At 41.5% G+C, this 26,959-nt stretch overlaps 1 protein-coding gene across 1 annotated transcript in view; it reads left to right on the top strand.

The window, feature by feature from the left end:
- LOC141578013 (uncharacterized) overlaps positions 1-26,959 on the top strand; it is a 119,391-nt gene that overhangs the window by 62,362 nt on the left and 30,070 nt on the right. The window contains exons 5-7 of the mRNA XM_074366564.1: positions 19,189-19,374; positions 21,261-21,320; positions 21,850-22,070. Of these exons, the coding sequence (XP_074222665.1) occupies positions 19,189-19,374; positions 21,261-21,320; positions 21,850-21,892 (289 nt within the window). The 3' untranslated portion in view covers positions 21,893-22,070. The remainder of the gene's footprint in view (positions 1-19,188; positions 19,375-21,260; positions 21,321-21,849; positions 22,071-26,959) is intronic.

Consider the following 26,959-nt stretch of genomic DNA (forward strand, 5'->3'; position numbering starts at 1 on the left):
TTTGATACCTGTTAAAATCCTTGCTTTGAGGAACCTGTTTGGTCCTCCTTATATTTGGTGACAAATGCGCCCTTATTAAATTTGTTTGATTGTTTTGAAGAAGTGAGATGCGAATTGATTTTGGCGGCTGCTGAGGGATTCTTTTCATGGAGTATTTAATCTTGACAAGTCAAATTCTGCAGCATCTTGCTCGATTCCTGCTTTTAAACAAACGTGCTCTTCACGCGGTTCCTGGCTGTCACTGTGTGACGTGCGTGATGGCACTTCCTGGCCAGCGGTCACTGGTGAGAAAGTGGCAGGCTCATGGGTGTGCAGCTGCAGGGGACGATGTTGGAGGAAGCAGTCACCGTTTACTTATTTAATTTTTTTTTTTTGCATTCAACATCCCTGTGCCATTTACTTTGCCTTCATAAAGGGGCAGAAGTGGGTCTAAAATCCATGCCACTCTTGTGTTCCCTTTACGAGGCTGGTTTTTCTGAGTATCAGGAAAACATGGCCTTCTCCTAAGTAGCTGGCTCACCTGGATCTTGTTGACACAGCGACCGCTAAAGGGGACCGTAGCTTCCTCTCTTCTCCAGCCAGTGGGCATTCAGAGCCGGGTCTGTGCTTTGCCTCAGCAGCCGTGCAGGCCTCCCTGCCCCGGCCTTTACTTTTAACCCATGTTGGCATAAATAGCTGACTCCGTGTCTGTTGCAGCTGATGTCCACCACTGACGGCCGTGTAGTTAGTTTGCGGTAGGGAGTCTGCAACACCCCAGCCAACCTTGAAGGAAGATGTTTTGGCCGACCTAGGACCTTGGATTCTCACCCCCATCATGGTTCATCTCACTCGGTGGAAGGGTTTGGCCACCACCATCATGCTGAACATGAGGCCTTGTTTCTCCTTTCATGCTCTGGTCCAAATGTGGACACTTCATTTATCACTGAATTTGTATCGCTTGAGACAGGCCATAATATCTGAATGAGTCCATCACATTCTGGGTGGGGAACAGAACAGAAGTAAGTGTCACAATTAGAAGGAGACTAGGCTGTCCGTGTTGGCTAATGCTGGCTGGGATCTGTGATGGCCGGGCTGTGCCCTGAACACAGGCCTTTCCCGTGGCTCCCGAGAGCCCAGGGGTTGGAGTGAGAACAGCCTTGCCTGGGTTCCTCCATCCTCATCTGCTCACTGGCAAGTGTGTCTGCTAATTAGGAGCTCCCCCAGACCTCGGACCCTTCAAAGCTCAGACCACGGGAGAACATTGAGTCCCTTCTCCTGGGCCTCCTTTGTGAGAATCCAGTGCCTTCTGAGGTGACCAGTGGCAGGAGATGCCTCCCCCTCCAGGGAGCACCCTACGGAGGACTGTTAGTCAGTGTACCATGCTGTGAACTTGGGGGGTTACGGCCATGGTCCCTGTAGAACCACATTTGAGATGGGCTTAGCGACGGAAATAATAGGACTGATTCCAGGGCAGGGATTAGGGGAGGGAACATTGGAAATTGAATGTGACCTCAAACACATAGTTGGGTGCTGGGGCTGTTACTAAAATGGGGAGTCTGGGAGGTACCTGCCAGGAATCGAATTCCAGAGTAAATGGTGAACATGAGGCATTTTTAAGATGCCATTTGTCATCCAAGTTAGGACTTCAAAGAGGCACTCGTGTCTATGAGATTGTGGCTCAGGTGAAGGAGCCGGACTATAGATACACGTTGGGAGTCGTCATTCTTAGCTGGTGTTCATAGCCTTGCATGTGAATTAGATCATCTCGAGAGCTGCAGACTGAGGCTGAGGGGGGGCAGGGCCCTGCCTGTGTTGGAGGAAAGCCCAGACCATGCAGCTTTGGTGTGTCAGTCAGCGGCATTTGCGATTTTCAGCCTAATGCCATTTATCTTTAAGGGGCCGGGGGGTGTGCAGGGCCAGCCAGGAAGAAATCTGAAGGGAGGGTCATGGCCACGTGTGTGTCTTGGGAAGATGCAGAGTCTGCAGGGTCCTGGAGGGTAGACTTCTTAGAAGCTGGAGTTGGAGTGAGGAGTGAGCAGAAGGTAGTCACACTCACCTGTGAGGGAGGGGGGAGTCCTTGGGAGTCCCCACCCTACCGGACTCGCTTTCCCATGAACAGACGGCAATCATACAGAGTATCTGAAGTGAGAAAGGATGGGTGCTGGGAGGGGAGCCAACCTGGAGAATGGTGCTTGGAAAGTTCTGGAATAGTCTCCCTGGAAAATAGAGTTAAAAATACCCAGAATCTTAAGAACGTTGATAGTGACTGGGGAGGAAGCAGTTTTTCTGGCCTCCTAAGGGTAAGTCATGTATCCGGGGATACACAGAAAAATCGGGCATTCTGTTCCGTGGTCTTGATCCTTACCGGGGGAACAGTGCAAGTTTAAAGGGGGAGAAGGGCAGCGGAGGGAAACTAGTCAGGCCCCGTGTCAGGTACCAGTCGGCAGCCCTACTTGCGTGTTGCGTTCTCATCCATGCCTCCCAGGTGGGCGGTGGCAGCCCCCTTTTGCAGATCGGGAAGCCTTCTCAGAGGGTTAAGGAATTGGTCCATTTAGTGGCTAGTAAATGCTGCAGCAGAATTCAAGCAAGGCCTTGTCAGACTTCAAGGGCATGTTTTCTCTACTAAATCCGGTACCTCCCTGTTGAACCTGGAATGGTGAATTGGGTCAGTTTTGGAGCCTTTCAGAAAAAGTACGATTTAAGTGCCTCAGGACTGTTTCACAAAGCTCAGCGTTCTTTGATTTTTCTGAAGCACCTCAGTGCTTTTCGCCCCACAGTTGTTAGGTTTTCTCCATTCTCGATGACGTGGTTGCAAATCACGTACAGGTGCAAAACCAGACTTAGCAGCTTCTGAAGGGAAACTCTCCAGTTCTCCCTTGATCGGCTTTCTTCCACGGGAAGTAACTGCTGCAGCGTAGGCCTGAGTTTTACTTATGGAGTGAGGGTTTAATATCCAAAGTTAGCATAAAATGGTCAGATGAAGAAAATCGACGTTGACAATTTATTTTTGGGTTTCATTAGACAAGATATACTATCAATTAATGACCCATATAGCAAATGAAATTGACTACAGAACATTGCATTTCTTACTTTCTATTTAGAGTTCTCTTACAGAATAAGGTTGCCTGCTTTGGAACATCATCTCCACCACCACAGCACCTATCAGTGTGTTGGTGTGATTGCATTTACGCAGTGAATGTAATCTGGTCTTCCTCAGCCCCAAACACTCCAGTGAAGAATCACGGGCTGTAGCCATCTCTTGGTCACGCAAATACTTCTAAAATTATATGATGCCAGAAAAGAAGGAAGAGAGAGAGAGAGATTGCCTTTATCAAAGTTCCTTTCAATTCTAACTGCAAACTGTTTTTGAGCAGCTCTGGTTTCCTTTGGATATGAATATATACATTTCTTTGCATGTAATCTGGGTTTTGGACTAGAACACCAAGTTCTTGCTGTCCACAAGCCACAAAAACAGTAGCCAAATTGCACACGTGTGAAATTGTTTATAATTTTTCCTGAGAAAGTATCTTTGAATTTGGGACTTGGGCTGTGATTTTTGCTTTTTGCTTCCCGCACCCCTCTTGTAATCTCTCACTCCTTCCCACGTGGCCCCCAAGAGTTCGTGGTCTCAAAGGAGCGGGCAAACACCCAGTTGGTCACCATGTACTGCTGCTATAGATGAAGCCCAACCAAGACCTAAAGGACATTATCAGAGAGGACTTCCTGGAAGAAATGGACTCTATATTCATTTGTGAGGACAGAGTGTCAGCCAGGAGAAGTAGTCAAGAATGTGGCTCAGGTGGCAGGTGCAGCCCGGGCAGATGCCTGGAGGCTTTTGGCGTGGGGAAACGGGGAGACTGCCCTGTGTGGTCCAGGGTGGAAGGTGCCCCTGCTGGTGAGGACACTGGAGAGAGTCCGGGATGGAGGGCTTTGGAAGAGCTTGGGTTTTACTAGAACTGACACAGTAGTCAGTGAAGGGTGTCATCAGAAAGTGACGCTCAGTAAAGGTAATTCTGGTTTTTCTTCTGATATTCTACAGACACAAGGGTAGGGACGGGTGAGAGTAGGTATGTCTGTCCCTTTGAGACCCACCCCGTCATTCATTTATTCATAACACGTGCACTTCTGTGTGTCTAGGGGAGAGAGGGTGGACCCACATTAGTAAGCAAAATGTATTTGCTTCTTGTGAGCTTAGCATTGTCAGAAGTTGACTTAGCCTAGAATGTTCTAGGAATAGAGGAACAAATTGTGGTAGTTGGAAGGAGGGAAGGCTTCCTTGGGAAACAGTCAAAATGAGCCTGGAGACAAGTGGGGAGTAGGAGCAAGTCAGGGGGCCCCTGAGTTCACTGGGGACCTGTGTACTGAGGTGAGGCTGGGCAAGCAGTGTCTGGGGTGGGGCTAGAATTCCACCAGGGAGCCTCTGAAGGGTTTGAAGTGGGGGTGATGTAATCAAATTTGTGATTTGGGAAGACTGCTGTGGCTCTGTGTGTGTGTGTGTGTGTAGCAGGGAAGAGGGGAAGGGTGCCACCAACAGGGGGGGTCATTAGAAGAACATTCACAGGCTGGGAGAGAGGCGTCAGGGCTGCTTGGGGACGGCAGGGGCAGTGTGGATGCCGGATTTCCTTATGGGGAGTGCTTGTTAGCAGGGCGACCCTAGAGGCGACTTTTGGCTGGAAGAAAACAGATGGAGGCTGCCAGGTGGACTTTCCTCTTCTTTCCTTCCCTGCCTTGTGTGATGATCTTAGCTCAGCCAACTTTTGGAAAAGAAGAGCTAAGTTCCAGGGTAGCCCAGGACTTTGTTGAGCTCGTTCGAGTGAGATCTGATAGGATTTAGGTTTGTGTTCTGATCTGCATGTTCACTTAGCTAGAAACATCCCGTCATTTCAATTTCTATAGGGGTTTTTATTCTTGATAAATATTGCTTTCTTGGTGAGAGGAAATTTAATACAGCTGTTGGCTTTCTCAAAAAAATCATATCTTTTAAGAACTTTAATATTCAAAACAATAGGAATATATTAAAATGTTAAAGTAAGTCTTTGGTGCAGTTTCTTTGCTTTCTGAGCTAGTGTGGAGTTAGAGCCTTTGCATTACTTAAGAGCACATACTTGTCAGTATTTAAAAAGCTGTTAGTGAGCGCCCCAGGCCCCACCTCTCAAAACATCATTAAAGTTTGCTCTGAAATAGTGAGGTCATAAAGGTCTTATTTGCAGAAACCAAACAGTTGGTTTATAATATGCAGCATAGCTCCCTTTATAAAATAATAATAGGTTCAAAATTAAGAAAGTGGAGGATAATTGATTTTTTTAAAGCTGAAACATAAACTTTCTTGTGCTAATGTTGCAACTGGAAATTTTGAAAAGAAAAATCCTACTGTAATATCATCTACGTGGAATACATATATGAATATCACGTTTGAAAAGTAACTGCGTGGTGGTTTTTGAAGTCAGGAGAATTCCAGCTCAGATACTGGCAGTGATGGTTGCTGGTTTTTAATGGAAGGGCCTAAATTTGCCTTCTTAGCATTTTTTTTTTTTTTGGAGTGAAAAGTTTGAGTAGTGCTTTGCCAGCATGATTTTGGGGCAATTTGAGGGCAGATGTCGTGTACCAGCAATGAGATATTTCCATGCATTTTATTTTCCGGACATCACCAGGGCACATGTGGGGTTTGTGCCTGCAGGCTGGAATGCTGCTGGACTCCCTGATCCATCACCGTTATGTCCTGGAGCTGCTCCGGTCAGTGAATGATTTTCTGTGGCTTCTAGGTAATGTGGTCTGAGGCAGATGATCAGATGTGCAGTTAAAGTACTATTACTTGAAATAAGAGTAACCTAGAAACATGGCTCTAACAATACAGGGTGAGGGAGAATTGGCTGAGCTGCTTGCAGTGGGGAGTTTTCTCAGGTGACTCCCTCACCGTGATTCTTGCCAGTATCCGCCCCAGCCCTGCACGGTAGTCCTGCCGAAGCAAGCATGCTCTTTGCTCAGAAACGCACTGAATTTCCTTGTGCCTCTGTTTGTTGGCTTGTTTTTTGAAAGCACGTCTTGCCCTTTGCTTAAATGCCATCCATGATAGTCACTTCTTACACTCATTCTACTGGACTTCGTCCAAAAATAGCTGCTGAATGGAAGAACAGAATGTAGTATCTCCATGTTGTGGAACATTATTCACATGTAAGAGTGAATAAAAAAGAAAAAACAAATAAAGAGGAAAATGAAAAAGGCCACCTGTTCTGGGAACTCCTCCCTGACTGTTCAACCCGCACTTTTCCCTTTGAAACCCAATCACTTATGCTCCACCGTGCTCTTTTTGATAGTACTTACTACCTTCTAATAAACTTTAACGGTTTCAAAAAAAAAAAAAAAAAGAAAGAGAGAGATGCTGATACCACTTCAAAATGGACAAGCCTTGAAAACAGCATTTTAAGTGAAAGGAAGCAGACAAAAACGGCCACATATTGTTGATTTCAGTGATCTGAAATGCCCAGAAAAGGCACATGCAGAGGCAGAGAGCAGGTGATGGTTGAAAGGGGCTGGGTGGAGGGGGATTAGGGAGTGAATGTTAGTGACAGGAGGTTTCTTCTGGGGTGATGAAGTGTTCAGGAAATAGATGGTGGTGAGGGCTGCACAACTGTGAGTGTGCAGAAGACTGCTGAGCTCTGTCTCTGGGATTGCCTGTTGTTGGGGCGGCTTTATTTTGTTCTCATCATGCAATGAGAAGACTCATCTGCTGCTGTGGCCATTCTACTCCCGTGAGTGGTGAGGGTCAGAGACTTTGTAGAGTCATGTTTCTTTTTTTTTTTTTGCCCCTTGCTGAGTGTAGGCAAAAAAGGTTTACGCCTGAGAAAGTGCTCCATCTGCAGAAATGTCTTTCAGTTTTGCATGGTGTAAAAATCTTGAGAGCTTTTTAATCGTTGAGGACAGCCTGTGGGGGGAAACAGCCCGTGAATCCTGGGTGAGTCCCGGAAGAGCTGCGAGTCCCTCCCTGACACGGGTGGGGATTTCACCCCCGTTCAGGCAGTGAAGGGCCCAGACCCGTGAGCGGAGTTGACAGTCGTGAATATTTACGTGAATCCGCTGCTTCACCTTGGATATTAATTTCAAGCTGAGTCAGTTTGTGGCGGCAGCCTCATCCTACATCAGGAATTTATAGTATCTGCTCTTTGAGGTGAAGACCTGACAGATTTTATTATTTAACAGTCTCCCTTGAATTGATATCTCAGATTCCTTTGTCAAAAGCAAAACAGCAGAAATACAGACGTAATTTAATGCCAATATGACCTGGAAAGGGTTTAGTCTCTGTGCCTCAGTGGCCTTATCTGCGGGTGGGGATGATGATAACAGTGTTTCCCTCAGAGGGGCTGGTGAGGGGAGAGTTAGAAGCACACATGGAGGACTTACACGAGATGCTCATGAGTGACCGAATTTAGTGCTCTCAGCCTGGTCAGGCCTCAGGAGCAGAGATGTCAGAACAGAGCAGTCCTAGCGGGAGCTCGATCCGTGTTGGCAGGTGTTACGATCAGTATCACCTCTGTGGGTTATCAGGTAGTTTTAAGACTTGGTAATATGGATTCATGAATAATGTTAGAAGACTAGACATCTCAGATACTTTTTACATAGTTCTCAAGATTTCCTCTGAGAAATGGATGTTTTCTCCCCATCTTAAATCTGAGATGAGTCTCTAAAATATTCTGTATTCCTCCATCTTTTTGCTTTAATTCTCCATTTCTTAAAAAAGAAAGTTTTTAAATGGAGTTTATGGGGACTGAACTGAGGGCCTCATGCATGCTAAGCACATACTCTCCCAAATGAGGTATAATCTCCCAAATGATTTTTTTTAAATTTACTTTCTTAGTATTCAGAGGTTAGAGGCCTCTAATTCTTTTTCTGGAGACTTGTCCATGAACCTGTAAATCTATAATTAATGGACAAAACTTGGTTTATTAAAAACATCAATAGAACATTCTGCAATCCATCCAAAAGGAAATGCTGATTGAATTAAAATGTTTCTCCTTTAAGGTGATTTCTCCTTTTTGGTCTAGCTTAATTTATTAACAGCCATCCTCATCATCATAATGACCAAACTCACTCTGAGTGGACACCTACCTAACACTAAAATGCTTTCCTCATGTTTTACTTCATAGCAGGTGTTTGAGGGTAGGTATCAGTGTCTCCTTTTTTGCAGCTGAGGGATTGAGAGATGGCGCAGCTTGTCCTAAATCACACCCAGCTGGCGGTGGCTAGCTCGGTGCTGGAACCCAGGCTGCACAGGATGCATTCTTAATTGCTCCTCTAATCAGCCTCCCGTTGAGTGGCTACCTGAACTGCTGTGACTCCATAAATGGCCGATTTTAGTGATCTCAGCCTTATGAGGACTTCAAAGGAGAGACACCAGTGAGAATGTGAGACAGAGTGTCATAAATTAAAATTGTACATTTTCACAAATGTTTAATTCTCAGGTAATTACTTAAAAAGTTAATTTTTTTAATTTAGTGGTCTGTTAGCACAAAAAACAAAACATTAAAAACAATTATAGTGCCAAAGAGAAGTGGGCTTTGAAAGTCCAACCACTCTTAATGATGTTACTTGTTTTTCTCTAGTGGCCCTTATTGACAGAAATACTTACAAAGACTGAATTGGTTTTATGTAGTCTTAATATGGAAGAAAAGATTGTCAGTGAATATAATAAGTAAAATCTTTACTCTTTTCTTTCCTGATGGTGAATATGTAAGTTGTTTTCATGGCTTAAGTACATTTCCTTATTTGTGAAATTTGAGTAATATCGTTTAACTTCTCTGACTGTGAGAGTTAGACGCCTTGTATACAAAGAACCCAAGAGGTGCTTAATAAAAATGTGCTGTCAGAATGACAGATATTTTAGAAGGATCAACTCTGAATACTAAAGAGTGTCGCTTATTTCTGATGCATATTCAATATTTATAATATTTATATATATGATATATTTGAATATGGTTTAAAGTAACAAGGATTCTTTTGTTTTTTTTAGTGTAGTATGAAGTTTTAATGAAATCTGTATCATACTAGTGAGACAGGGACTAGTTAAATTGCCTTAATCAGACGACCTTGAATATTATTTACACAGAATATGTATTGTTACAACTCAGAATTCATGTTGCCGTGTAACCATCCATACAGACATTTAAATTCGTGGGATTCTGACCAGAGTCATTAACTTTAGTAAAATCCACATTGATCATTTTCAGGGAATAAGCTTCTCTCTTTTGTGATTAAGCAAAATTTTGATTTTTTTCCTGCACTCTTAACAGGTTTAAAATATCAAAACATTGATTTAACAAGTCACTTTTTTAATAGAATAAAGCTCATGCTGTTTTATTATGTAAATAAATGTTTTTGTATTTCATCAATCTTGTATGATATCCTGGCTCTTTGAGAATTATTTTGCAAGATAGATAACCTACTGTTGGAAAAATACAAACGTGACTTTTATGAATATAGGCCTAGTACAGATCTGTTGGTTTATGCTACAGTGCAAGACATGAGGCCTGGGAGAGCTTTGCTGCCGATTGCAGGACAGAACCCATGTCTCAGTTTCCCCTCCTGTAAAATGAAGTGGCTGGACTGGATTCTTTCCTCTTCTAAGATGAGTTTCCATGAACCTATGTCTTTTGTTTATATTCAGGAGTATTAGCAATATCAGATTAAATACTGAATACCCTTCCCTTCCCCCGAAGCAAAGTGCAGTATGTGCTACATAAGCTTTTAGTTATCTGATTCTCTTTTCTGATCCTACAGGCAATTTTTTTGTTGCATCTTTCCCGGCAACCTGAAAGGTCATTTTAGCCATAGGTGGCGCTGTTGCACCTTCTAACAGTCTTAATATTCCTTTTGCAAAAGAAGGCTTAACAAATGTTATTTTGTTTTGATTCCGTTGCTTAGTGCTTCAGAATAGCACAATGTCCATTATGTCTGTCTACCTGGAAAAATTATTCTGCTTATGTCTTAGACTTATTCTGTCATCTCGCTGTGAACATTTCAGACTTGCTGTGCAAACAATGGCAAACTCGGTCTTTTCTTCCAGTGTTAGAAGTCAGTGAGCCGGGATTTTATAAAACAGCTAGAAGCGGCCTCTGGAGCACCTTAACGCTGAAAAGTGTATTGAGTTCCCTGAGTATTGACTCCGCCGCTGTGTGTTAATTGGTGGTAGGAGGTTTGGTACATATATGAAGGGGTGTAGATTTTTGAGTTGGGTTTGCGTGCACGTGCTGCCACTGAGCCACGTGAGCCTGAGTCAGTTTGCTCTGAGTTTTTCCCTCGTCTGTGAGATGGGGACATTCATATCTGCTTTGTAGAATTGTGAGAATTAGAAATTATGTAAAGTGTTTACCACAGTGGGAATGTCAAGAGGGCTCATAAACTTTAGCTGCTTTTTTGTGTGAAGCCATCATTTGAGAGTCTTTGGCAATTACTAAGAAACAGGAAAATAAGGAAAGCTGGTTTTATGCTGAAAGTTATTTGAGGAGGTTCCTTAGTTCCTATACCCATAATTAAGCATCAGCAGAGTCAGAACTGTTACACAGTAGCCCTGAACCAACGTTAAGCCACAGAATTCTTTGTTACTTCATATATTTTGGGGCTTAAAGGGATCCAATACTTATACACATGTTGTCTCCAGCAGCCAACTGAGAGATGACACAAAAGAGTAGGCAGGTGATAAATGTCTTATTTGTTACTGATGAAGCCACGTTCTCCATGAACTTCAGGGCTGTGGGAAAATGCGTGTCATGATACTGTGTCCCAGAATTAGAGACTCACCCTGTCCCATGTAGCTCTGTGACATAGCGAGCCTTCCCTTGAGAGGACCTGCCCGTTCATGCACAAGGCTGTCCTGCCATGGAGCCGAGCATCCCAAGTGCTTCCCAGTGGTGATCAACACTGGAGGGAAAGGAAGGGTTTCAAATGCCCTGCTTGTCTCCCAGGACTCACACCTCACTCTGTTAGTGTGACGAGGGCTAGCTGTTGGCCAGGGGCCAGGGGTGTGAATGGAGAAGCACTCTCCATGGCCCAGAGGAGTGGTTAGGAGGCATTCCCTCCCTCGGTTTAAACAGGTGGTGGGATGGAAGAGAAGGGTCCTCCCCAAGAGTTTATAAAAGGAGAAATAAGGATTTTCTTTGGGACTTAGACTAGCCAGGAAACACATAAGATGATTAGAAGGGAGACTTGTAAATCACTTTGATATTAAGTTGACATTTGTTGAACACCCAAAATGTGCTACATTCTTTTCTGAGAGTTTTACAGAAATGAATCCTTCAATCTTCTCAACAAGTGAGTAAGGAAGGTTTGATTGTTATCCCAGTTTTACAGTGTGGAAATTGAGGCACACAGAGGGTAAGTTGGCCAAAATCATAGAGATAGTAAGTGGCAGAGCTGGTATTTAAACCCTGGCTTACTGGTTTGAGGCTCCCAGAGATGGGCTTTGGGTGTTTAGAGTTATCTGCATCCCTGAATCTTTGTACCTCTGTGCATATATTAGCCCAGAAAGGACAGGGAAAGGAGAGTTACACAGATGCTCATAGTCATGTCTTGGCCACTGTCCACAGAGAGTGCATCGTGATTGGCGTTATTTGTTTTCCAGGCAGTAGATCAGTTCTTATAACAGAAATTTAGTCCATTGAGTTAATCTAGAAACCCTTCCTGCTCTGTTTCTGTCCATGCTTGCCATGTGACTGCCTCCCCGTGATTAGGCCATTGAGAAAATATACTCATGGTTGAAATCTGATATTTCAGTCTGGTTCATAGTTTCACGTCTTCTGTTACATTAATAAGTTAAGTTTCTGGTTTTCTTTCATCAGTGTGTCATGAGTTTGGTTAATGTGAAACAAGTCCATGGGAGCCCAGGGGTGATGACGGTATAATTTCTGAGCAAGTTGTGGCACTTCTACCCTTGCAGTCCTGGCGGGAGTATGTCCGCCTTCCTTACTGATTTCCCCCAACAGCAGTGTCCTCTCCCACCCCCGCATGTGAGGCTGGGAGCTCTCTGAGTAGGCCAGTCAGAGGCCAAGTCCACCAATCAGAAAATGACGAAGTACCTGGAAGTGGTTTTAATAGAAGAAAAGGGTTTCCAAGTAGTCCAATGGGCTGTTCGAGTCCGTTTGGTGAAAAGCTGTCCAGTGTCTGTGGTTGAGGTGCTTCTTTGCTGTTGAAAAGCATGGATTAGATTAAGGGATTTTGAAAAGCAGAAAGGAGTGATTTCAGGTGGTACGTCCACACCGGTGAGAAGTGATGGATGACCACCTGTGTGAGGCATAGACAGGGTCTTACAAACTTCTTAAAATAACTTTAAAAGCTCTTCCATCTGAGTGCATTTCATATGGGGTCCAGTTCATCACTGGTCACCCTGAGAGGGCAAATAATTGATGATGGCAGAAAGGACACGGAGGCATCAAAAAGGTCTCAGTCATTTTCCCTTTTTAAAGGATGTGGCAAAGTGTAATATATTTGAGCTGGTTTTTCACTGAACAATTTTTAGTGTTTTCTGGGACTCCCCAAAGCCCCAAGGTTCCATGCAGCTGGGTGTCCCCTCAGAGCAGGTCTGTCAGAGCTTGCCCTGGGTTGACGTGGTGTCACGGGGAGCAGGACGGTCAGAGTCCCCGGATCTTCCGAGCTCCGTCTCCTCATCCTCAGTGCCGGGTTTCTCATCCGTGTCTACTTAGGGTTGTTGAGAATCACACGTGATGGTTCAGGTGTGATTTGTGATTGTCTCTGTGATTGGAATATAGTCAATATTTGAAAGAAACACTTTTTTTTTTTTAGTATAATTGTAGCACATAGATTGCATTGCTTTTTAGTCTGCTTTTATTTATATAACTTTATTCTTATTTTTAAATATGCACTTATTTTTATTTATTTTTTTGGAGGTACTGGGGACTGAATCCAGGACATTGTTCATGCTAAGCAGGTGCTCTACAACTGAGTAATACACACCCTCCTTGTCTGCACTTGAAAATAAATATTTCAATACACAAAATAGCTCTTAAACACCATCATGAGACCTAGTCACTGTATAGAGAGTTGAACACGTATGCTTTTTCAATAAGAATAAATGTTGTTGAGACATACATTTCTGAATCTGTTAATGTGCTTAAAAACGATCATAGATAGTGATAAACACGAATCTTTGATCCAGTACTTCTTAGGGTCTGTTTTGCCATCAAGTGAAATTACATTCTACAGAGAAAGCTAATTGGATTTCTTTGATATTTGGATGGTTTAGCAGATGATCAAGGCTTTCAAAAGCTGACAGATTTGTATTTTAAACTAACTACAAAGTTATCTTCTAGAAGTTGGAATTCCTAAACTTGTGAAGTGCCCAGTAATCCAGGGGGTATGTGTCTGTGTCTGTGTGAAAGTTTGTGTGTGTGATTTCAGGAATCTAGAAATAAGTTTCATATGGACTTCTGATACCTTTCTCCTACAGTTCAAGGTTTAGGCATATATTTACACAAATAAATTGATATTCTTTTGTCATTTTGCATATTGGTGGGAATAAGAGTTTCTCATACTTGTTTCAGAAGGGTTGGGGAGCATGAGCTCAGAAAACGGGAGGAGAAAGAGGCAGGGAGGCACTTCACACTTTGTGCAGGATATGAGAAACAGTAGCTTTTTTTTCTCTTTTCTTCTAAAGCAAACTGGCACTGAATTGTAACCTACTATTACCCAGAATTGCTTTTCTGATCAGATACAAGTGCCTCAGATTTTTCAAGGCAACATGAATGATGAAATGTGTCTTAGCAGTTATCATTAAAAGTAGTTTTATTTTTCAAGTAAAAGGCTATAGCCTGTTCTTCCAGCGGTACATGAAGTCCTCATTGTTCTATGTACATGATCTATGTGCTTAGTTTCTTTTTTTTTTTTTTTAAGTGCTTGTTTCATTGTGGTGTGAATGAATGTTTAAAATTTCTGGATTTTGATCTTTAGAACATGCTGATTTATCAGAGCTGTTAAAAACCTGATTGTTCTTTGGTCCTTGTTTGTTGGGGCACCGAATTGATTTCTGTTGTCTGTTAAAGCGGGAAATGCTTCCTCTAGCCTACAGATCATTAAGTGAATGGTTTGCAGTGTGCCTTTAAAATTATTTGAATGCATTGAGCATGTTTGTCCAGTGAATTCTGAATTAACTCATTCTATTGACTTTGCTTTGGTTCTGTGGCTTTTGCTCCTCTCCACAAGAATTTGAATTCTCTGTTGCATTTTGTATACGTGTTCTTAACAGGGGAAGAAATTTTGCATTTTTTACAGAGGTGGCTTTTCCTATCCCCTCTGAATGCCTTCTATAATTGATACAATAGTAATCTGTTATTGCAGTGCATAATTCTTTCATAAACTATTTTTTGGCATAATCAGAAACAATGACAAAGTATGATAATAAAAAATATGAAAACCTTCCTTCCTTTGAAGAATAGAAATCAGGTGGTCAGGCTCACGCATGCTTTGTGCCTGACACACTTACTCTCATGTCATTGTGTATCATGATTCGGAGATGGAGTTGCTCCAGGTTAATAGATTTTTGTTTTAACATTTGTGTTGAATTCTTTCTCCAGGCTGATGTTTCCTGTTGGTTTTGTGGAAAGAGTAGAAGGGAAACAAATCCTTTGTTTTGTTTTCAGGAGGCCTGAGTTGATGAGAAAAGGGTTGAGGGTGGGCTGAGGAAAAGAGTGACACTCCCTCTCCTCCCGGCTGAAATTGATAAACAAAGAAATCAATTAAGTGTATCGGTATTTGACCAATAGAAGTTAGAGAGCCCAAAATGGCTAGATATGCCCAATGGAAATTACTGAATTCACCTGCAGAATTATGTGCTTTACCAAGTAGAAACAACTTAGAGCAATCAGAAAAATCAGTAAAATGATGAGATATAAAAGGAATATTATATCTTTTATTTCTGAAATTTTTCTACATTAAGTTGTGTAGAGCTAAAATTAAGTTTCAAGCACCAGGAGTTAAGAGGGTGGGTAGTTCTGTAGGATCGTTTTTCACGGATGTGCCTAGACCCTGCTAGAGTTGCTGAAGATGGCAGGAAAAGACCCAGAGGCAGGATTTTTCATCCTAGGTTGTCCTCCATAATGGTTCCATGTGGGACCCCATGATTGGTTTAACAAATTGTAACAAACTCAAGCCTCCTGTGAACTTTAAGAAGAAAAATGTATGCTTAAAAACTGCTTTGCAAGCAAGTGCCTGTACATCCTCACTCCAGTCTCCTTGCCTTAAAAAGCAGAGACAATGCTTTGCTTGCATAGTTGAGCTTTTAGATAGCACTCTGCTGTTTGCAAAGCAAGGACAGAGGCCCTCAGCTATAAACGCTGAGCTTGTGTGCTGTTAGATAGTCTATGATCCACAGAACAAGGACCTGGCTGGTCTGGTGGTCTGCTTTGTAATTCACATGTCTAAAAATGTATCTTGCTCCCCTCACCCCATGTCTTCCCTAAAGATACACTAATCCTTTGTACTCATTGTGTATTCTACAATCTCTGCTTCATACTGTCTTTCCCGAAGTTCCTATTACTATCACACAACTGTTAATGAATTTTTCCTTTGATTATACACAATAAATAAGGGTGCAATTGAGAGGCTCGTGGAGTTGGCTCCCTACTCCCTCTCGATTTATTGACTTTTTCCACAGAGACTTGAATAATCATTCCATGTCGGTAAGACTTCTGCCAGCCAACCCACAGTTCCAGGTGAGAAGGATGCAGGTTTATCCCTCCTACCCGATGGAGAGAGAGGAGAGAATTGAGATATGCTCCCCCATGGTCCCTTCCTGTCCCACGGCCACTGCAGTTCACCTGCAGCCTTCTGGCCTCTGCTCAGAGGGCCTCTGGCCCAGGACTGACTGCAGCTTTTTCTTCCCTTGTCAACATTTCCTGTGCCTTTCAGAAGTTGGTCTCTTCTCTGCAATTCAACCCTGGCAGATGTGATGGTGGTCAGCGTGCTGGTGGGCAGTCCTTTGAGGACTCCCAGGAGACATGCTGATTCTCCTGAGTCTCTCAATCGGGGTTACAGAACAGTCGAGCACCGAAGGAAGCCCATTCACGTGAGGTCAACAGAGCATTTTATCACTTTCATTTTATTTTTAAATTTTCAGTGGAGAAATTATTTGTAGCAAACTGTTCCAGATAGTCGGCCGCCTGCTTTCCTCACCACCATTTCCTTGTTGGCTCTGGTGCTTGTTTTAAGAACCAGGTTTCTTCTCTGGTCATTTGTAGCAGCTGGGCTTGCCGAATCCTTGATCTGCATTTGAAGCAGAATGCTTCTTCCTGATGTGAAACAGATTTTCCTATTTCTGAATATTTCGTGTACACTCAGCAACTGTTTCAAGTGAAATGCTCTTGTCCAATTTCGGTTAACTCACATTTGCTGATCTCCTACTTTCATGCTGAGGGCAGTTTCTTCTTCCTCTAATAAAAGTTAGATATTTGCATTTACTAGGGAAGGTACTGGCCCGAGGTGCTTTTTTTCTTACCAGTTTTAATACAATTCACCCATTTAAATATACAGTCGTTTTTACTCTATGCCCAGAATTGTGCATCCCATTTAATCTTAGAATATTTTCATTCCCCCAACAGGAAGCCCCGTATGCATAAGCAGTCATTCCCATCTTCCCCATCCTCCCCCAGCCCCAAGGAGCCACTCTTCTCTCTCTGTGGATTTGCCTGTGCTGGACATTTCATTTAAATCGAGTCACTTCATATAAGTGGAACCGTCTATTGTGACTGACTTATTTCACACTGAGTAACGTTATCAAAGTTTGTCCACGTTGTGGCCTGGGTCAGTACTCTATGCTTTGCTATTGCTGAATAATATTCCACTGTATGGCTGGGCCCCACTCTTTACCCATTCATCAGGTGATAGGCAGTTGGGTTGTTTCTGCTTTTTGGCTGTGATGAGTAGTGTCGCCATGAATATTCCTGTAGGAGTTTTTATGTGGACATTTGTTTTCAGTTCTCTTACGTCTGTGCCCAGACAGCAGAGTTGCTGGGTCATTCAGAAACCAAATGTTCAACTCTCTGAGGACCTGCCAGGCTGTTTTCCAAAGTGGCCACGCTGTGTTACGTCCTCACCAGCAAGGGCTGCACGCTCCGCTTCCTATGTGTCCTTATTAGTGCTTGTTACTCTTTTTTTTTATTATAACCTATTGTTGTGAGTGTGAAGCGGTTTCTCCTAGTGATTTTGACTTGATTTCCCTTACAGCTAAAGATATTGAACATCGTTTCTTTGTGCTAATTGGCCATTTGTATATTTTCCTTGAAAAATACCATTTCAGATCCTTTATTCACATTTAATTGAGTTGCCTTTTTATTGTTGAGTTGTAGGAGGTACTTTTTTTTTTTATAGATACAAATTCCTTATCAGATAAATGATTTGAAAAAAATTTCTCCTGTGTGTTATTTTTTCACTTTCTGGATGGTGCCCTTTGAAGCATAGTTTTAAATTTTGATGAACTCCAATTTATCTCTGTTTTCTTTGTTCCTTGTGCTTTTGGGCTATTATTTAAAATCTGAGGTATTTTATTTAAAATTTTATATATAAAATAACTTAATTCGTAGGACCGTTCTAGGAGATGGGTGCGGTTGTTGTCCCCAGTGTATGGATAGAAGACTGAGATGCAGAAAATTTCTCTGAAATATCAGTTTCACAGCTACCCAGTGCTGTGGGAGTTCAGGCACTCATGTTCGTCCCAAACATCTGTGATCCTCACCACCATGCTCCACTACTGCCTGGAATCGTTAATGAAAACGTCTTTCCTTTTTTGATTCCTTGTTAGTTTGTTTTCTCATTGGGGACCTCATCTCCTCATTTTCCTTTCGGATATCAGTGTAGATTTATTTTAGGTCTCATGTAGGCAGAAGCATTTCTATCAGTTAACTTCTTTATTACTCACTCTCCAGTGATGATTGTTGCTAGTTGACCTAATCAAGTCATGCTTAAGTCTTTCCTTCTCATGACACTAAAAACAGTCATGACTTACAGAATGCTAAAAGCAGAAAGTACTTGATTGATTTTATTTTGCTACCCAATCAAACCAATCAAATAAAAACCCGCTGTTGACACAGATTATAAGCCCTCCAGGATAGGGTCACTGTCTTCCTTGTGTTTCATTTATTTGGTCACAGTGTCTGGATAGTGCCTTGCTGTTCAGCAGTTTTGTTAGGAAACGGTGCTCGTGAATCATTGTAAGGACAGAATTTTGACAACAGACTGTGTTGTTCATTTCACAAGGGAAAAGATAATATAGAAATACTGCTCAGATCTATTTTAAAATTAAGCTTGGAATTTTGAGAACAATTCAAGAAACCATACAAAGATTTTTCACTAATTTTAGATCTATCTTAAACACATTATGGTTACATAGCAGAATAACTTATCAAGTAGATTTGACAAGAGGAGTGTATTATTGATTTTTTGTTTTAGTTGAAATATTCTATCTGGGATAAAGTAATCAGTGCCTATAAATGAACAAATATGTTTGTATTTCTATGCAACATGGGAGCAGACTTCATATGTTTCTATATAATATATATGACTGTGTGTTTTAATCTGTCTGTCAGTGTTTTTATAGTTTTTCAGCAATGTTTTAACATTAGAATTCTAAGAAATTCACTCCCGATACTACTGCAGTTTGTACTGTGTATCCTGTCTTATGTATGGGATTCCACTGTCCCCTAAGTGAGGAATTTCCTCTCCTATTGAGTTAGAAGCAGATTTAAAGGAACTGTGATTTCTAGGCGTTTGCTCTCCATTTGTTTGCAATTGGGTGTCAATCACAATTTTCCCTTTCTTGAGTTTTCATTGTTCAATTAGAATTTTTGAAAATAACTCTTAATATGTTTCACTAGTCTCCCTAGAAACTTGATGTTTTTGTGCTTTTCAGTTTTCAATTTATGAAAATTGTAAATGCACACTTGTTTTTAAGTAGTCCTTTTTCACTAGATATTTGTTTACCTCTTTATAGTTAAAATAATTTTTTTCCCAATGAATGAATCACTGTGCATGTTTTACAAGATACCTTAATTTTTATTTTTCTTATTCTAACAGGTATATTCATTGTAGAGAATTTTGAAAATAAGGATAAACCCAGTAATAACTTAAAAATGGCCTCTAATCTCACCTGGAGATACAGTTGTAAGGTTTGAAATTGAGAATTACAAGTCCTCTCATTTTTTTCTTTTTTTCAAGTACGTTTTGGTTACTGAGTCCCTCGAATTCCCATATGAATAGTAGCAGCAGCTACTCAGTTACTGCAGAGGAGCCCGCTGGGATTGTGATCGAGACCACGTTGAGTATACAGATCGCTCTGGGGAGCACTGCCATCCCAAAAGCGCTGTCATCTGATCCAGGAATGTGCGTGGTGTGTCTGTCCAGGTATTTAGGTCTTCTTTAATTTTTTTCAACAATGCGTAGAGTTTACATAGTATTATTTTACCTTATTTTTTTGCCTTTATACTGAGTACAAGTGTGCAAGGTACCAGGATCAGAATTGTATTATAGCCCCGCCACTTGCTGCCACCATGGACGCTGCACTCTTGCTTTGCCCTGTGTAAAATCTTGCACAAAATAGGACCTAAGTAACTCTCTCTTGAATGAATGATTATATGATAGCTGGATGATGCTGGAGAGTCCTTGTGATGATGTCTTTTTCCCAGACTTTCCCCTCTTCTTAACTATGCCTTTTCTCTTCCTTTCCTCCAGCCTGGGTTTCAGCCTGCCTGTGGCATTGATTTTCCCTGAGTGTGGACTCTTCCTTTAACTAGTTCACGATAATGTTTCATGCGGGCTATGAAAACTTGCTAGATGTCAAGAAATAGCAAATTCACTGCATGCTAGTATTTTTAGTCTGTGGTATTATATTATCCATTGAAATTAAATCAGGCTGACCCCCTGAGCCCTCCCCTGAGCTCTTTTCTCCTTCCTACGGGTGATACTTCTCTGGTTGCTGTCTGTGCCCTTCCCCCAGACTTGGTTTTGGAGTTGAGTAAGTCACCATCAGTGGAGCTCTCTCTTTAAAGATGAAGAGAACATTTGCTCCTTCTCGCTGTTTGGGGACTGGATGAGATGAGGTAACAGATAAAGAATGGAGCCCCATCTCATTCTGACCCCCGCTCTTTCCGTTCCTTTCTCCAGGGGAAAAGAGTACAATTCAAAAATATAAAGATTGTGAGCTAATGAGATAGACAAGACAACCGAACATTTGTTAAATATCCTTTCATGCCGGAAACAAATGTATTATACACACAAAAAGCACACAAATCACGGTAGTACTGCGGTTACAAACTTGGGTCCGAGTTCGAGTCCTGCTCTGGAGTGACCAGTCCTCTGAGAAGGAGAACTGGTAGGTCGGCTTAGCCTCTCCCTGACTTGTTTTCTGTCCTGCAGAGATGGGGCTCGCTAGGCGTCCCTCTCCCGTAGAGGTGCTGTGGGGTGTAAATGGCGCACGTGGGCAGCCCGAGCACAGCTGCTCATTCCTCGTAAGGGCAGGATAGCATCGCTTTTGCGGTGACAGCTTTATGACCGTCCCGTGTAGACTCTTAGTGCTCCGAAGGGATGCCTTGTGGTTTGGAATTGGGATTCTCACTTCTGTAAATACCCAAGGATTGTGTTATTGGGCCGTGCTGATTTGAATCTATTCTTTAGAAAGTACATATTGTAGATATATTTTTCAAGCATGCATGCTTTTTTCTTTTATTATTTATAGTTCTACCCTCTCATCTCTTGGTGTGACTTTTCATGGAATCCAGGAAACAGTCCTAAGCCACCTGCCTCTTCACACTTCTCCGTGGTGGTTTTCTTCCCTGACTAGAAGAGGGTTCTGCATAGGAAATTTTCTTTGTTCCCCTTTTCTTGGAGTCACTCTGTCTCCCCCACTCTCACCTGTCCATCTGTCCATTTCTCTACCCACTGATTCTTCTGACATGTTCCAAAAAGCATTTCAGGCAGCTTACAGAAGAACAGATACCAAATAAACAGGTGAGAAAATAGGGCCAAGTTCAGACAGTGAGGCTAGGAGGCGAGCCTATGTGAGAGTTGCAGGCGTGAGACACACGCCTCAGCCCTGTGACTTATAAGATCGACAGCAACAGTGTGCCTGAGGCTCCCAGCAGACACAGGGAAACAGGGTTTGTGGGAGATGCTCACTGGCTGTGAAATAAATAAGTGGCTTAGGAGATGCCCAGCCTTTCCAGCTACTAAGGCTTAGGAGAATATTTTGAGTTTCTTCCAAAATCAGAGTATTGCATCTTTTCTTTTTTAAGAGTTCTATGTATAGTTGGTTACATTCTATACCTGGAAATTTCTCCAAAACTGCTTCCCACGTGAGTCCCATGGCTCGGGAATGGGGTGGTTCTGCTCGTTGACTGGTGTAGGCCAGAAACAGAAAATGACAGCCTCAAAGGTGCCTGGGATATGTCAGTTAGTTTTGTCAGTGCTGTAGATTTCAGAAAACGCTTTCACCGTTTCTCTCCATCTGAGGCGGCAGCGTGCTCTCTTAGCAGCATCAGGAGCTCAGGGCCACGGGATGGTGGGGGCTGACTGCACTGCTATCAAGACAGCTGTGCCAGTCACTGCAGGCGTGGTGATTTTACATAGTGCATTTCATGTTCTTTAATAGGATTCAACATGTAGTTAATTAACTGAGTTAATTAACATTTAAGAAATATGATGCTTTGTTGAAAAGACAGTTATAGGCAGAATATAAGTTGTGAACACTTTAAAAACGGTTTCATTACTGAAATTTTAGTAGGGAAGATTTAGTTTATCTTATTTACACCTCTCTTCAAAAGTAACAAAGAAACAAGACAGAAAAAGCAGAGGATGATTTCTGTTTTTCCTCTCGGGTTGCAGGTGCCCTCACCTCCAGTGGCATCCATCCAGACACCAGCACTGACACTGGCCATGCTCAGAACTGCCTCAGCCCTGAAGACACAACTAACAAATAGAAGGGGGCTACGCCCTATGACAGCAGGTGCTCTCACTTTGTGGGTCCTTATGTAACTGTGCGGTGTTATTCAGGATCGCCCGTTCTACACTGTGTGACACTGCTGCCTTGTCTCCTAGTTATTTCTGTAAGTACTAGTGTAATTTTTTCAATGTGTGGTAGTAGACATCTAAAAATGCTTTTTTCAGATGAAAAATAATGTGTATTTAATATAATAAGTCTGAAAAAAGGGACAAAAGTGTCTATCCTGGTCCCACTACTCAGAGATAATAATTAACACTTTAACATCTATTTTCTGTCCTTTTCCTCAGTTTGTATCAACTCTGTCATAAAAACCAGCGAGCACTCTGTGCCTGTTTACTGTGTGGAGACCTCCATTTTCCATTCGGCTTATTACACGTTTTTCTACAGTATTCTCTCTCCCCTGGCATGATTTTTATTGACCAGTATAGCATTCTGTCTTGTGGAGGCATCGTCCATTTTACTTCGGACTTAAATAAACTTTTAAATTCCAAGTATATTTAACTGAAATACTGAAAAGAGAACTGTGGTGGTACCGAAAGGCCCCTACATCCCTTCCCCTTTTTTTCCTGAGAGTAAAAACTGCTGACAATGTGGTGTATATATTTCATGACCTTTATGCCTGTCATATATATATACACATACATACATACATGTATATGAGAAATCTATGTATATGTGTGTGTATATATGCTTTATTGAAAAATAAGGCCATACTATATGTTTTGTGCAGCTCGGTTTATTCACTGAGGTGTATATCATAGACGTCCTCCCACTCCAGACTCACCCGGTCCTTTCAGATAGAGTAGAGGGGTCTCCTAATGTGCAGTAGATTTGGTCTCTTGTGTAAGGACACCTTTGGTGGGAGAGTACTGTGGACAAGGCCTTGGACCACGCCAAAACGCCTGCCCCTTAGTGCCCACAGCTCGCCTTGATTTACCGCATCATTGTCTTGATGGTGGATACTTAAGTTTTCTCCATTTTCCACTGTCAGAAAGGGTGTTTGGCTGGCGTCCTTCTTGTACAAACATTCCTGTGAACTTGTATGAGTATTCCTTTAGTTAAGGTTTCTGGAAATTTAGTCCCTGGATGTGACAATTACATACATCACAGGTTCCTTTCAAGTGACTCTAGAAATTCCTTCTCCTGAAGGGAATGAAAAGATGTAGAATAACTTATGTAACCAATTCTCTATCGCTGGATATGATTTCACTTCAGCTTTTCTTCCCACCATTGTAAAAAGTGCTGTGTAAATGCTCTGATGAGTACATCTTTTTGAACTGATTTTTTTTCTAAACGAAACGATTACTAAAATGGAGTTCAGTCTGTGTGTACACACATTTTTCAGAGTTTACATATCCATTGACACGTTGTCCTCCAAAAAGATCGCTCAGTTTGTTCTCTCAAAGATGGACACTACCTAGAATATTTTTTAAAAACATTTGCCAATATGATGAGCAAAATTGCTTTTTCATTGTTTTAGTTTGCACTTGATGACCAGTGAGGTATTGAGCATTTTTCACTCATTAGCCATCTGACTTTTAAAAGGTGAATGATCCCTTTTGTCCTATGCACACATTTAATTGAGGGAGCTTCTTGTTGCTTTGTGACAGCTCTTTGTATGTTATGAACATTAACCCCTTGTCTTCATTAACATGTATCACAGAGCTTTTCCTTGTCATTTCTTGCCTTTCATTTTGTTCAGTATGTTTATTTTTGTTGTGGCAGAAAATAATCTTAAGAGAGTAAATGTCTTCTTTTTGGGTTTTATCCTTGATAGTATTCTTAGAAATAATTCCTTATAATGGTACATATCTCCTCTGTAGGATTTTTTAATCTCTATGATGGAGATGATAATACTACTTGTTATAGTGAGGAGAAGTTGAATTACTATGAGCAAAGAGTTGTATTTGCTGTTATTAGTACTTTCTAATATTTACATCACTATCTGTAATTTTTCTTGTGGTCATTATGACTGGAATAGAATTTGTTTTTTCCAGGTGATTCTCTGATTGTCCCAAGACAATTATTGAATTCATACTTTGCTCTTTGATTTGAAATCCCACCTGTACAAAATATTTATGTACACTAGAGTCTCTTTTTGAGCTCATGGTTTATTTCTGTCAGTCTTACTTTCTTACTCCAGTGCTATATCTTACATATTGTAAAAATTTATTTAATATATGACAGTGCAATTTTTTATTCTTTTTTCCATCCCCAATTTTCTTGTCTAGTGTTATGACTTTATTATTCCTGAAGAGTTCCAAAATATTTTGCTCAAGTTAAAAAAAAACAGATAAGAGCTGTCATGGGATTTTTAAGTAAGTTTTGAATTATCTTTAGGAGAACGTTCATCTTTACAAAACTGCTTTCCTCCATACAATATGTTGATGTCTCTGCATTCACACTTCTTACTTTACCCCACAGTACAGTCCTGTGTTTCTCCATGTACAACATGGGCATTGTTTTTGAGTTTATTCCAGATTATTGTTGATGTTTTTGTTAATTTTGTAAGTGAGAATTTTTGCTATTATATTTTTTAACTGTTAAAACTGACACCTAGGAAGGCAGATTCAATTTGTAAATACTCACTTTGTAACTTGTCATTTAAAATTGTAAGTATTAAGTACTTGTTACAGAATACTTTCATTTCTGTTTTTAAAAATTTGTTTCCAAGATTCTCAAAATGGTCATAGCTAAGTAGTATAGGTGGGGAGACAGATGGAGAGAGGTAGTGTGGCTCATGTACAAACTGTGAGCACTTTCATGGCTGCCTTTATGCTGGAAAAGCCACTGAAGAGCCCAGGTAAGACCAGGGGTGGCTTTGTACGCACTTGAAAGCCAGCTTTCCTGTCTGTATGGAGAAGCCTGGTGAGTGAGGCAGGTATATGATCAAGGTCGAATGGAGGTTATTGGCTGCACAGAGCACTGTGTCTGTGAGAACAGGAGACCATCGCCATGGGAAATGCTTGGTGCCAGGAACAATGCAGGGAGCTGGGAAGCCTGTCTGTTAAGGATTTTCCAGCCCTGGGAGTGGGAAGATCAGACTCTCCATTCAGATCTGAGTTTGAATTCATCCTCTTTAGTTTACTGGTCCTCTGATTTTTGTCAAGTTATACATCCTCTTTGAACTCCTGTTTTCTTGTCTCTCAAAACAGGAGAATTACGGCCTGCGGCTAGAGTGTTTGATCAGGGTAAATAATTTGTGTCTATAAGATGCCATGTACAGTCACAATCTCAGTGAGAAATGGGCTGTCGCCTCTTCTTCTGCAACTCAGTGCTTGACGAGACAAGGGGGAAAGTCAGTCCCTAATTTGTGTGTGATGCAAGTAGGAACAAAATTAAAGTCTTGCCTTTCCCTAGTAGTATTCTTACTCCTTTGCTTCATTTACTTCTTTCCTCCTTTCCTTTCCCCTTTCCCCTCCTCCATCAAAAGATCCTGGGACTCTCTCAGAACACTAGATTCAAGTTACTTTAAAGGTTGGCTCATCCTCATGAAATGACAGTAACATAAAAAAAATCTGTACACATCCCAGAATGCATTGTATTTGATTTACACACACACACACGTGCACAAAAACACACACACAATCAGGCTACCTCCCACTTGCAGAGGGAGAAGGAACACTTTTTCTGAGTTTTCATTCACTGAGCGTGGGAACAAAGTCTCTTACGCAGACGTTCACCAGCCTTCGTGCATGGTGTTTTTAATTGGATTTCTGCTTTTTGGCCATAGATATAGTATTATAATAGAAGAGAGAAAGTGAAGACATAGACATTCTGCTGAGATATTGGTGTCATTATATTTGAGTTGGAAATGGCTTAAGACAGCATAGAGTCATAACTTTTTATGGGTGAGAATCCATGATGGTGTAACTTGGACAAGAACCTGGGTCTTCTGCCATCTTGTCCATGTGGGTGAAGAGGCAACTGGGTGGGGGATGGCAAGGATCTTTCTTGCTTGAATTCCATGGTCTTGCTAGTTTTCATTGCTCAGCTGCCTTTAGTTTATGTCCATGAGGCCTCTCATGGGAAGGTCACTCTGTTCTGATAGATTGTTTCTTATCAGCAAAAAGCTCTGGACCCACTCATATTTCCCAGAGTTATCTGCTGACCTGCTGACACTTTATATAAATGAGACCTAAGAAACTACTGAATATAAAATCCTTATTGTTATCGTTTGCCCTCGAGTTCCATAGGAATGGGGTGCTGTCTCAGGCTGTCTAAAGCTAGATCTGAACAAAGATAGGGTGATAGGCTGTGCTGCTGGACCTCCACAGTCGAAGGGGATTTCCACCTTAGTTTTTAGAATCAGGTAGATGAGTTCAAATATTGCCTTTACCAGTAATTATCTTTGTGACTTGGGGGAGAAACTGTACTTTTTTGTGTCCAATTTTCTTTGTAAATAAGTTCAGTATTTATTTTAAGGTTTCTGTTTTAGAATTGAATGAGTTAATTCCCTCATTTATACCTAAAATAGTGATCGCGTGGTTCTATGCTGGTGCCTTGGAGGTTGATTACTCTGGGACTCGGCAGTGAGAATGGGGGTGATGGACCCCTGGATAATAGAGCTTATATTCCAGAATATGCTTGTAAAAGACTGGATGTGCAGTGGATTTTTAGTAAATATCCACTCCTTTCCTACTCTGCTTTGATTGTGCATATATCTTTATACTAATATATGAACAATTTTTATTGCAATTTAAATATCTTTGTAGTATTTACAATATGTAGCTATAAAAAATACGTGAAATAAAATGATTTGACATTTATTTTCTTTTCAATAAGCAAAACAAAATAAAATAGAAAAGAACAAAGTTTTGAAGGAGTAGAAATAATTTTATTTCCATGGAATCAATTCCGTATAATAGGTTTTTTGGTCGTGTTGTTAAACAGCATATAAAATTGATTGGTTGTGACATACTGGAAATGAGGAAACAGTGGAGACATACTACCTCTAATGCAGTCATTTATTTACCAAGTCCAAACTCGTTC

Source organism: Camelus bactrianus, chromosome 6 (assembly GCF_048773025.1).
Source record: "Camelus bactrianus isolate YW-2024 breed Bactrian camel chromosome 6, ASM4877302v1, whole genome shotgun sequence".
NCBI lineage: Eukaryota > Metazoa > Chordata > Mammalia > Artiodactyla > Camelidae > Camelus > Camelus bactrianus.